The 12,950-nt window shown below is 44.9% G+C and overlaps 1 protein-coding gene across 48 annotated transcripts in view; it reads right to left on the bottom strand.

The window, feature by feature from the left end:
• Positions 1 to 12,950, bottom strand: part of tcf7l2 (transcription factor 7 like 2) — an 86,190-nt gene that overhangs the window by 7,556 nt on the left and 65,684 nt on the right. For 33 of the 48 annotated variants that reach the window (XR_010911796.1, XM_067487406.1, XM_067487409.1 and 30 more), the window contains 6 exons: positions 9,355 to 9,487; positions 6,678 to 6,780; positions 5,612 to 5,698; positions 1,252 to 1,392; positions 984 to 1,146; positions 635 to 742 (listed from right to left, as the gene is read on the bottom strand). Coding sequence is in view for 47 of the 48 variants with exons in the window: in XM_067487406.1 (XP_067343507.1) it covers positions 635 to 742; positions 984 to 1,146; positions 1,252 to 1,392; positions 5,612 to 5,698; positions 6,678 to 6,780; positions 9,355 to 9,487 (735 nt within the window). In the remaining variant the exon portion in view is untranslated. The remainder of the gene's footprint in view (positions 1 to 634; positions 743 to 983; positions 1,147 to 1,251; positions 1,393 to 5,611; positions 5,699 to 6,677; positions 6,781 to 9,354; positions 9,488 to 12,950) is intronic. The other 15 variants (XM_067487431.1, XM_067487421.1, XM_067487428.1 and 12 more) reach the window with 1 other exon arrangement.

Below are 12,950 nucleotides of genomic sequence, written 5' to 3'. Positions count from 1 at the left end.
CAGACAGGAACCTTAGTTATTATATTGCAGAATGCCCAAAACATGAAACAGAGAATAGGACTTATCTTTGTGTTTACTTATTTATTCATTCATTCTTTCTCTGCCTTTTTTCTGTCTCTGCCCTCCGGTTTGTAACAGGCACTGCAGGCCAGTGCTGATTCTCTCTCTGTTTTGACTTTTTCTGCTCTTTTCTTGTTTCTCTGTAATCTTTTGTCTTATTTTCCTCTGCTTTGTGAACATCAAGACATCTTGACCGGCTTCTGGTTTGCAAGACAGATTTCTCTAAAGCTGCTCATGGAAGACTCCCCTGGTCAGCTTGACCTCAAAACTGGATGAAACCTGAGAATCTGCACACTTATGTGTTAGAGCAAAGTGTCGAGGGCACAAAACATTCACAGAGGACCCATATAAACATCATCATCATCAGGCTTTGTTACAAATATTCCTTCACGTTATAACTACATGGGCTTAGGTCAAAGCATTGGGCGTGTCTGAGATGTCCATATCAAATAAGCATTATGGACAGAGGGCGAACCGTGAGGCTAGACAAGAAAAAGAGCACTTGTACTGGTCATGTGACCTAGTGAAAGGGGAAAAGATTGGTTCGTTACGACTTGTAAACCTAAAAACTTACATAGTTGTCTCGTGCTGACCAGCCTGGGTACAGCTGCATGTGGAGCTGTCGTTCTTTTCTGGCCAGCTCGTAGTACTTGGCCTGCTCCTCCCGAGATAGGGCATGCCACTGTGCGACAACAAACAAGACATGAAGAGAAGTCTTAGCTTTTCCCCGTGAACAGAACAGAAAAGAACAGAGTTATGTATGATGTCAGCTTGACTTAAATCTATAACACTGCATTAATAATCTTTTAATCCAGGGAAGAGATTCGCAAACACTACTGACAGCATTCACTGAGGGGAAAAATAAATAAATAAAAAAATTTACTTTGACCATTACAGTGTTGGTGTATGCCAAGTGAGCTCACCCTTCTCCCCAGGATCTGGTTGATGGCAGCACTTTCCTTCAGTGTGCACTCCGCCACCACCTTGGCCCGCATCTCCTTCATATAGAGCATGAAGGCATTCAGAGGCTTCTTTATGTGGACCTGTTTCTTTTTCTCCTCTTCCTTTTTAGCGTCTGTCTGTTTCCTGTGGAGGAGCACAGGGCAGGAAGGTGAGCACAATCAACCTACAGTTGGTCCAAAGTCACATCCAACTGAAACAACGATTATAGGTCAGAGAAAGTGGGCTTACGAGCTGTTGAGAGAACTGATGTCGCTGTGGGACGATTCCTGCTTGACGTTGGGTGTGACGATGGCCGGGTGTGGGATGCCCGTGGTGTGCAAACTGTGGTGGGGGGGCACCATGTGTGGGGGGAACCTAGTGGACAGAAGACTGTGTAAATCGTCAGAATGGACACGGGTGAAATGAGAAGATGGAGCACATTGATACACAAGACTGTACAACATGGCTAAATTTCATTTACATTTTTTAACAGCATGCGAGACTGCTTTTTCCAATTAATTTAATAGAAATGAAACTCAGCCACAAGACATAAATGTACATACAAACATCCCCGTGAAAATGTCCATATTTGATTCCTGTGTTATTATTTACAACCAGAAGGGCAACACTGAACTATGCACAGTGATTGTCAGTCAAATGTTACACTGTTTAATTTGAGCACAGAATCAAGCCTGGACAGTTACACGCAGTTCACAAAAGGTACATCACCCAATTATGACACACCATCTCTAATATATTTGAAAAATCTATATTGTGTGGCAATAATTAAGTCAGATTGCGCAAGAATAAATCTCCAAAAAACACAAACATGTACTTATTTACTGGGCCAAGAGCATTATTTAACCCCATTAGATTAAACACTACAACTACTTAACTCTACCAACTTAAATATGAAATGTATCTGGAAAATTTCTTGTCATACGGTAAGTTTAATGAAATGTGTTGTTAAAGGGCTCTATGCACCTTCAAGTTTTTTACTCTTGGTTACAGAGATACTGTGCAGACTGATACATCAGTGGCATCCTTGGCTTTTATCAGTGCCGAGACTGATTACGCACTTCTCAGATGTAAAAAAATGTTTGAGGAAATGGTTTATATTCGCCTTCACAACTGTCACCTACGATAGCCTGGGAAATGTTTTCCAAATATTATTTGAGGAAACTGCATTTTAGCAGCTACATCAGTGAGAAAATAGCAGGTTTAGGAGGAGTAAAGCTTTATCAAGGAATATGGCAAACTAGATTAACACACTATCAAAGTCTTGTATCACTCCTGGCATTTGGTTTCCATTTGCTTCCTCCTATTCTTTTCTGCCAATTCAGCATTGTCAGCAGCACTGACATTTTTATCTTCATCCCTCTCCACTCCTATCATCATTTCATCATCGACAGCAGCTCCACATTTGGACGCCAGAAACCCCTATTTATGGAATTGTTTCAGTGGCCAGAGCAGCAGTACGACACTGCTGTACAGTATGTGCCAGTGTTTGTATGACACTAATTATTTGTGTGAGATTATTTGAACGTGTATGTGTCTATCTGCATGTGTATGTTTATAGCATGGCGGCTCGGCTCAATGTGACCACACACAAATTTAAGAGAAGAGGATGAAGGAGAAAGGAAAATGGAGGAATAATTCTTTTTTTTTTTTTTTTAAAGCAGCTCATTATCTGACTGTGTCTGGCTGCATGGCTCCGAGCCAGAATATAATGATGAGGATAAACTCGCCAGGAACAACTAGTTTCTGTTGGAGGCCATCTCAGGGGAGTGCCAGTGCGCTCCCCCCTCAAACTCTTTCCCTCTTTTTTCTCCTTTCCCCTCTTCTCCCTTCATCACTGACACATTGGTGTTTGTGCCATGTCATCCGTTGATGGGGAGCTCGGCAGCGGTGGCTGCATATCGCCCATCATTAGGGCTGCTGCATTTTCTTCCCTCACTCCGTTTCCTCTCTCCCTGTTCACCCTCCCTCCTTCTCTCTCTGTGCACTTGTTAAAATTTTCTCTGTTCCAAGATCTATTTTTTTCTCCTCTTCTTCGTCTTCTTCTTTACTCTTCCCTGTCCCCTCTCCACCTCCACGCTCCTTCACTCCATCTCTTCCTTGCTCTCCTCCTCCTGCTGCCACTGCATTGCCCAGGTTATGGTTTAAACATGATGGCCATCCCTTTGAAGCACAGGGGCATCCTCTCCCTCCTCCTGGTCCTCCTCCTCCTCTTCCTCATCATCATCATCATCATCATCATCATCATCATCATCATCATCATCTGGGCTCATCAGTAGCAAACAGCACCTTGGACCAATTTAAACAACACACAGAGGGAGATGCAGGGGAGACCCCTACCCATCCACCCACCCCAACCCCGGGGCTCCTATGTCTCAATCTGTAAGGTAAGAATAGCTGGTCATGCTGAGGTGGGGGTAAGGAGGAGGGGTGGGTCACTGGCGCAGCAAGCCCAGTGTCAGCCAGCGCCATTTAATTGCCAATGCGAAGCAGTAGCCCCTGTGCCTGTTTAATGTATAATGATTTGGCCAATATGCTTCTCTCATTCCCCGGGAAAAGAGAGGGAGCAAGATGATGGGGGAACATATCAAAGGTCAGGCTTAAGCATAAGGGGCAAAGGGGCCTTTACATCCTCCCACCTGTCACACACATATTCACACGTACACACACACACACGTACACACACACACACACACTATAAGGGACCTGCACGGGCTCCAACCCCATTATCAAAAATGTCTTCAATTTGCTCCGTTGACTGACTCTACACTCTTTGGCTCTTTTGCCTCACATCCTAAAAGAATGTATTTTTTAACAGGACCTAGGTGTAAGGTGCTCATTGCAAGGCTACGAGGTACTAGACTCATTCCCTGCATCCTAATTCAGTCCAGGCTACAGCACAGGGGACTGATACTGCAGCAGTGCTCTCCTGAAAGGACCCCAGTTCCCGACAAGAGTACAAGGCCAGGTTGTCTTTTCTCTCTGATTTCCTCCAGCCTGCACCCTACAAATCGTTTGAGCTACAGTATAACAACATTTTAGTCCATCTTTGAACAGAACCGACTAGCTGAAGGCTATGTATGAAAGAAGCCTGCCATTTTGCTGATACAATTAGACAAATTGTTACTATATTTTGTCATCAATTAGATTTTTTTCTCTACCCCATCAAAGAAACACTTTTTCATGCGTGAAGAGAGAACTGGGATTTTTTTTTTTTTTTTGGAAATGTGTTAACCCCCTACCCCCATCCTTCAGAGAGCTCCCAGAGCCCTCCATCTATTCAGTTATACTAATTCAATTAGGGGCCTCATCACAGGGCATTAACTCTTCCCCATGGCCAGTCCCCCTACATCCCTGCCAGTATATTCAATTAGCTACACTGGAAATAAGATGATCACAATGTAGAGGCTGTCATTAAGGGACCAAATTAGCAGTCACTTAAAGTCCAGGTTGGCTGGGTACTGCTGCCAGATGCCGATGTCTGGACAGACCCACTGTCTGACCCCCTGCACCTGAGACTTGCTCAGTGAATCAAGACACCATTCTCGAGAATGACAATAGCTGATTGATGTTTGTGGCATAAATTTGTATATAAACGGCTACAAAAGCCTCAACTGGGCTACATAGGTGAACTTACAAGCTCCTTTCACTTATTCTCAGGGCTATGATTTAAAAATGTCTTTCCCCTTGTGACTCATTTCATTTCCCTGCATCTACATAATCCATCAATGTCACAGAGGTCTAAACATGCCGCCCTCAGGAGCGGCTTTTCCTATCATGCTGTGGTTAAACTACAGCTTGGCCTCATCCCTCGAAGTCCCCTGCTGCAAGGGTGTGTAGAGGCGATGGCAGGCGGAAGATGAGGAGGAGCGGAGGGAGTGGATAGAGAGGGAGGCCAATTGTTTTTTTTTTTTTTTTGTGTGGTTGCTTTTTAGGCTCCTTCAGACCCACAAAATCATGGGCTTTTAGTCATCTAAAATTCATTCTTTTCACTTTCCACACAATATATAGGACATGCACCCTCAAGGGAACAATACAGAAAGTAGCACCAACTGACAAACATGCAGACATGTATACAAGATGGCAACAAATACACCCCTCCCCCTCATGGGTGCACTAATGTCCACATCAGCACTTGAGCTGAGCCCTAATGGGCTGGACCAAAGCACTAGCCAAGTGTCAGGCCCCAGCTCATATCATCTAGTCCCCTTCAAAGTGCTGCTGTGTTTGTTTATCTGTCTGGCTGCTCAAACTCCCAGCAAGGACATGCCCCAGCTCATTTCAGATCTGCCTGACATGCAGTGGGGGTAAATGTTCTTCAGGGGCCTCATTAGAAAATGATAAATATAATTAATATTTGAGCATGCTAGCTGGAGCCCCGCACTGGAGAATTGGCCTTTTGAACACAGAGATGGGGAGTGTGAGTTCTCCTTAAGGGAGAAGTTACTGCTCACCGTCTTTGCATCTGAGTGTGCATGTGTGTTGCTCGTGCATTGCCCTCACAGCCAACACAAAAACACACAACTGAATGTATGAGTAGTTGAGAAAGAGTGCGTGCCTGTGTGTGTTTAGCTCCTAGGGCTCAACTCACCTTGACATGGACGCGTTGACAGTGAGCGCAGTTGGGTAGGGGTGTCTAAAACCCCCTGTTGTGATTGGATAAACAGGTTGACCTTGCCTGGGAAGGGGGAAGAAAAGAAGAAAGTCAAAAAGGTAAAGGAACAGGGGTGATGGAAGAGGAGAAGGTAAAGCCCTCTATCTCACTCCTCTCCCCACCGTGGGCCTCTTTATTCTCATTTGATCAGGACAAAAATCTGGGGGATTGCAGAGCGCAGATCAAAGGCAGGAAAACTCTGAACAATTTGAATGCCACAAATCTTGATAGCAATGGCTAATTAAATTTCATAACCCTTCGCTCTGTGTCGACAGAGTGGGGCCCTGTTCCTCCCCAAGCTGGAACTAGGTGTTTTGTTGTGATAATTAAAGACGAAGCGCGGGTCTCTTTAATGGAGCCATCACGCTAATTGAGGTCTACACATCCAAAGACAAACAATAATGAATGTAAATTTATACCAAAATAAAGTGCAGCAAATCAAAGGGCGCCATGGCTGCGCTCGGGGCCTCTCTTGGTATTTAGATCGCGGTGAGAAAACATTAAATTAACAGAGCTTAATTTGTAGCCTTTTGTCATATTAACAAGTGTTGACAAGAGTTACCAGGGGAGAGCCCCCGTGTGGAATTGTGGGTAAAATACTGGCAATCACGGTTCATTACTCTAATTGGACCATACAGAGACATGCGAAATAGTATTTGCCACAAAGTAGCAAGTTAAGGTTAAGGAAGCTGCAATGGGCTGTTGTGGTCCAGCGGTGAGAGTGTTAGAAAGTTGAGCGATCAAGTTTAAGTAAGTTCAAGAGAGGCCTCCACCTTAGACTGAGGGCCCACTCTGGGGATCAACAGGAGACAGAGACAGCTTGCATAATTCACGTAAAAGGACTAACATCCTGCTGCAACAGTGTACACATGTGTAATATCTGCTTTGTGCTGCTTTTTTCTTGGGTGATTTAGCTTGATATATAATGCTCATTAAACATTCCAACTCATTAGACTAGAATCGAGGATGTAGTGCAAAGAGTAATAAAAAAGGATCTGCTTACTGTGGTACTAACCATCCTAGCGGATGGGGGATCTGGCCGACAGTGCCAGGTGACAGTGGGTAATAAGGAGATATATCTGGAGGATGTGGAGGCCTTGGAATTCCTGTGGAAGAAAGAGGATGACAGGCGCAGAGAGGAGGTGGACAGACAAGATGATGACAGAGAGAGAACCAAATTTTTGTCAGTGCTGAATTCATTCTTTGTTGAGAGTTTCACATCAGAATGGGGCACACATCACAGGAGTGCAGATGGGAGGAAGAGGAGGAGGAAGAGGGCTTGTTGCTCGCATGTACACAGTGCTAAATCACACTTCCTGATCAAAGGCCTTTGAGGCGGCAGCACAATGTGTTGGAAGAGGCAGAGGGGAGACAGGTGAGGAGAAAACACCAACACAATCCTTGTCTTCTGAATCAGAAGATTAATGATATAAAACGACTGGGTTTTAGAAGTTAACAAACAGTACAACAACAACATAATTAAAGCATTCTCTGTGATCAGAGACCTGTCAATATGGGGCCACAGGTTCAGTCTCTCTGCTGATTTACACTGGCTGGATAGGTATGCATTCTAGCTGATGTTACACATAAACACTGGAAATCTGCAGCAGTTACAATTTATGATCTGAATGTCGGCACCATGTAAACCGTGAGCTCCTTTTCAGTTCAATAATTCAGCTTAACTGAGATTGACAGTTTCAAAAGCTTTAGTGTTAGTCTTGGCCCAGTTAATGACTGTGAAACACGGTGGGTGTATTCGCTCGTTGGTCTCCGTTCGTCCAAGTGATTCTCAGATTTAGCATAAAAACAGCAGCAATTTCTGTTTCTTCTCCCCCACAGATGTACAGTGACAAACATGTCCAATTTAAGGACAGCTCTCGTTGAGGGCACTGCCAGACAATCGCAGCGTCCACGGTATTGCCTTTACTTTCTGTGGCAGCTGACAGGCAGAGAAACTGCATCAACAAGCTGCTCTGAATGAATGCCTTGAAAAGGTCTCGTACACAGCCAGGTGTGTAAAAATAACTTTCTCTCTCATGACAAACTTGAAACAGGGAACGCTAGATGCGTGTAAAAACACAGCAGGGAGGTGTGTGCGCTCAGTAGATCGGGAACTGAGGGACTTTTTATTTGGCTGATGTGTGATTCTTCCACACAGCTGTCTTTCCTGTGCAGCTGTTGTTGCAGATATTTTGGCCAAGTGCAAACCAAGCCAAAGTCGAGCCAGATCTGTCTTCATAGATCAGACTTGGCTGATGCTGCTGGTTACACCCAAAGTCCACAGCTGATCCAGGTTATCCAGGAACTCACTCTTGACAGGGATTCTGTTGCTGACAGACAAGGCACTGTGCAGCAGTTGTGTCCAAATGGAAAAGTTTACTTTTCTTGGAAAACCAAAGGCAAGTCATACTGAAAAGAAAAGCCTTATGAACATTATCCCATCACCACCCAGCACTCAAGACCTAATATAGCTCATTAATTAATTAAACACTGAGCCCAATTAAGCAGCCCCATTAGGCACTACATTAAACAGCAGCTGGTGCATTATTTCCCCTTTGTAAAGACCATCATAATAAGGGAACATTATTACCTAAAACATTGACTCAATCCACCTGAGACCACTGAAAAGCATGAAATTATTCACAACACTGGAAATGCATTAACCTGAAAGGACGGGCTGAATGACAGTTAACGAAATGTGCTGGGTCAAGGTGCTCACGGAAATGAATGAAATTGCCTAAAAATGTACGCTGAATGGTTGTGGGAGAAGCATGTGTGGGCAGAAACTGACTGCTAAACCTGGACACACTGACTGCTCTGTATCAACAGGCTGTAAAGACGTAATAAATAATAAAAAAAAAACCTGTCTGAATCCAAGTAGGAATTTTTTTCTACTTCCTTGACAACATCATTCCAAAGTGGCCGTCTCTCCGTGTGTTCACAGCTCTCTGTTATTTGATAAAGATGCAAAGGCCTCCAACAACCCGGGCTTTCTTGTTTTTAATCTTGGCAATTGGAGCCGCGGTCACAAGGAGTTGTGGTTGTTTGCTAAATTCCATGTTTTACGAGAGGTTTAAAAGCCACTGTTCAGGTTCTCGAGTGCAAGGCCAAACTGTGTCAATGACCATAATAGCAAAATCAATCAGTAACGGATGAGAACAGTAGTTGTCAACAAGAAGAACTTGAATTGAATCTTATAGATTGTCCTTGATATGTTTCTGAAGTCATTACATGAGTATTTAATGGAAAATATTTGACTCATCCATTTCATAATCCTTGTTGACACAATATACTGATCAAGATCATAGTACAAACAATACACTTGACCTGCATTGTATTTGAATTTAATTACTTTCATAAGAACGTGTCTACAGACAGACAGACGCCACCTAGACAGACAGGAGGCCCTGTATGTGTACCATGGCAACAGAGCATAAAAAAATAAATAAAAAAATTACACACCCATCCGGGCAAACAGTTTCGAAGGGCCAAAGTGTCTTATCTAACAAAGGCTGCCTTTGTGCTTTTCTAAACTTCTGCTACATTCTAACGCTTTTACAACACATCAACACGTCCTCTCATATTAAAAAGCCGTGAATCAATTAGCATGTTGCTAACTACAATTATCTATAAGCAAAACATACATGCATGCATTGGGAAAAAAATGCTTCAGACTTTACCTGTTTTGGGATCCACGTCTGTCTGTAGGTGAGGTGGGGGGTTCCCCGGTGTGAAGTGCTCATTGCTGTAGGTGATCAGAGGTGTGAGAGGGTGCACATGGTGAGGGTGCTGTACCACTGGAACCTTATTAGACTGAGAGAAGGAAGGAAGGAAGGAAACAAAAGGAGACAGATGGACAGTAATAGAAAGAAAGAGAAGAGAAGGGGGAAAAAAAGAGGACAATGTGTTAATATTTGGGTTAGGGGTTAGGGATTGCAGGCGCCTGCCACAGAATTACAACTTGGCCTGAAAGCTCTCTAAAGAAGAGCTATCAAATTCTGGGGACTCTTGAGACGGCAAACCACCAAGCCACAGTGAAAGTAGTGTGGTTTGTAATTAAAAACACTTCTGCGGTGTCACTCTGGAATTCAGTAACACAATCTGAGAGGCTTGGGGGGTTGCCAGATCACATTTGGGCCTGATGTGTGATGAGGCACTTTTAACCACGGTTGCAGTGAAGTAATCGATCATCTGTAAACCACAAAATCAAGGCAGCGCGTGTAAATCCACAGTCATTAGCAGCAACAGTCAGCTCTGTGCTCAGCTCTACTCCTCCATGCTCTCAAGCCTCCTCCTGGTCTCCCCTCTTTTTCGCTCTCCTTCGCTCATCTATTCCCTTAGGGCCTGGTTCATGGAGAGTAGGGGTGTATTGTAATAAAAGGGTTGGGAGAAAGGAGGTGGGGCTGAAAATCCATTTCTGCATTTTTGCCAAATTAGTTTTAGCTATGTAATCTTCTCTTTGTGCTTCTAAGTGGCGCAGGCCCCCTTTTTTCAATTACCCACAGATTACAGTGGAGCTTTAGGGGTGTGCTGCCGTGGGCCCCTTGCGTTAACTGGAGCACAGCCCCTCTCATCAGGCCAGGCTGGGACAAACACTAATACACACACTCCCCGACCACAAGATAACCAGATTAGAGCTCTGCTGTCGATTGGGCTGGTGGCAGAGGCTGCTCTTGCCTCTTTACCCACACATCCTTATCCTGCCCTCAGCAGTCAAAGAAGCAGCACTAATCAGGCTTATCATAACATGGATGATATGTTCAGCGGGGGATAGGAGTGGGACGCCAAGCTGTGTGTGTTCAGTCTGCTTTCTGATAGGCCACACACCCTCATTAGTGACTTTAACCCATGCAAGAAAGAAAAAAAGCTCCACTGAGGCACATTTTCAACCGACTTTGAAAAACATTATTGGGATTAGATGTCGGCAGGGGGCATACCGATGTAAGATGGTCAGTAGCTTAATGCTCATAGACGAAACAAATACAAAGCCGTGGGTCCAGGCTCGAGACAAAAGTGATCAGAGCTTAATGCTGCAAACTAATCATGTGCTGTTTGAGAATTAAGTTAATATCAGGCCACACTGCAATTTAGAGCACTGTGCTAAATTTTCGATGGCTAGTTTAAGCTGCCTAGTTGTATGGTCCGTGAAAGCCTAGCCATCCAGACCTCTATTCTATAGTAAAGGTGGTGGGGGAGTAGGGAGTTGGGGGGCATTCCCCATTGCCATGGTCCCAATGAAAGATTAATGAACCCCAGCAGAACTCCAGGGAGGCACAGAGACTCCTGGGACTCATTCACAGCCCTGAGCTGAAAAAGGCTGGGAAGCAGAGAGGGGTTGAAGGGGTGTGTGTGTACTGTATGTGTTTGTGTGTCGGGGGGGCGGTATGAGGAAGGGGCTTCGTTAAAAAGACACACAAACCTCCTTGTTGCACATAGGCTCCTGATCTGATCTGCTCATCCAGAACAGGGATGAAAAAAATGGATAGAAAAACAATCAGAATGGAGATTGTGACAGCTGCCAAACGCAGCTGATGTGTGGAGAGCTGAATGGAAGAAGATGGCCTCTGTCTCCTTCTCTCCCGTCTTCTCTTGTGCCTCCCTATCTCTCACCTCCTAACCTCCTCCTTTATGACTCCCCACTCTTCCCTCGGGTAATGATGTGAAAGAATGTTGTCAATTCCTCATCTCTGTGCACTGAAAGGCCTTGGTGGCCATTTAAATGAGTTCTTTTGTCCAGGGGGGCCGGCCATTGAGAAGACAGTTCAAAATGCCCATCCACTGAGTCCACATTTAGACAGAGGGTGTTAGAGAGGGTGTGTATGGGGCTGAGAGAGACAGGCAGAGAGAGCTAGAAGCCAGTCCATTTACATCATAGTCACTTGTGGTGTAAGAGTGTGCTCTTTTTTTTCCTGAAATGCCCAGAGTGAGGCAATAGGCCGGACTTGCTGCTGTATCCGCCGTCAGCTCAGTAACTACAGACAGCAGCTGGATTTAAGGAACAAGTTTTACATGAAAGTATGTTGCCGTTAGATTTAGATTTGTCTTTTTTTTTTATCTCTAAATGCTCAGTTGTGTCCTCAGTCAAACTCATACCCAACCTCTTGCCAATTCAGTGTCTTCACTCAGTGCACACACACTCTCTACATGCCATGTGATGACTGCACATACTGCAGCAGCCATTTTGTCCTACATTGACAGCACCCTTTGGTCCCTGCGGAAAGTGGGCCCACCACCTGCCCCGTGGCCACAGTGGGACAATACAAGCTCAGGACTCCTCCAGCAGGCTGCTGGGTGCTCCAGCCGCACAGAGCCCACAGAGCAAGGAGAAACAAAAGCAGGCAACGTGGGAGGCTGTACTCTCCCTGCTCCACAAAAGCCAGGGGAAAAGAAAGAACATTTCCTGCCCCCACACCCCCGCTGACTTGCATCCTTCCAACCACCTCCGTCATTACAACAAACAGATACAGCAAAAGACAAATAGACACGCTGCTCTGTAGTGAAGATGACCAGATTTACAAGGCTCAAACGGAAATTTCACATTCAGAGGACCCTGAAGAAACATTTAAGAGCACACTCTCACATGAACATCAATTGATTCTTTCCGTGTCCAGGACACACATGGCGCCTCCTGCTGAGGAAGGCCAGTGCTGTGAAGTGCGGGCAGCACACTTAAGTACATCAGACACAAAGAGGAGCAGAAGTTGCCGCCTCTGGTTATGTTAGTGTTATTTGTGTGGCTCTATTCTATTTTTCTATTCCCAGCTCTATGTTACAAACTCCAAAGAAAAATTAGCCTATGTGCCAGACTGCATTTAGTGTTTTGTCCAACTGTAATCACCTTCTATTGAAACTGATGCTTTGACTGTGCATCTGCTTACCATCAGTGGCAAACAAACATCACTATTGTTTGTTTTCAAAGCTTTAAAAAATGTACATGTGTGACATTTCCTGTACTTGCTGGTGATGATGTTTTGCCAGGAACCTTTTTAAAAGTGGACAAATGAATGAGCTCCTTCAATTCACACCCCTTGAGAGGGAGAGGTGGGTACAAGGGAAGGCAGAGAGGGTGACAAAGTGACAGCAGGACAGAGTGAGACAAAAGGAGGGAGGCAGAGGTGGAGGCCAGACAGGAAAAAGCTGTTGGCCTTGCATTTCCGCCTGGTGGCACCTCACGGGGGCCCAATTTGAGCCCTAAACATGAAGGTGGCGACCTTGCGAGCCCAGGGGGTGGCTGGCCGAGGAGGGGGGTTGGAGGGGCTAGAGCCTCTGTCTCTCT

The sequence above is a fragment of the Channa argus genome, chromosome 20, assembly GCF_033026475.1.
Source record: "Channa argus isolate prfri chromosome 20, Channa argus male v1.0, whole genome shotgun sequence".
Taxonomy (NCBI): domain Eukaryota; kingdom Metazoa; phylum Chordata; class Actinopteri; order Anabantiformes; family Channidae; genus Channa; species Channa argus.
This window is presented reverse-complemented; position numbering and strand designations above follow the sequence as displayed.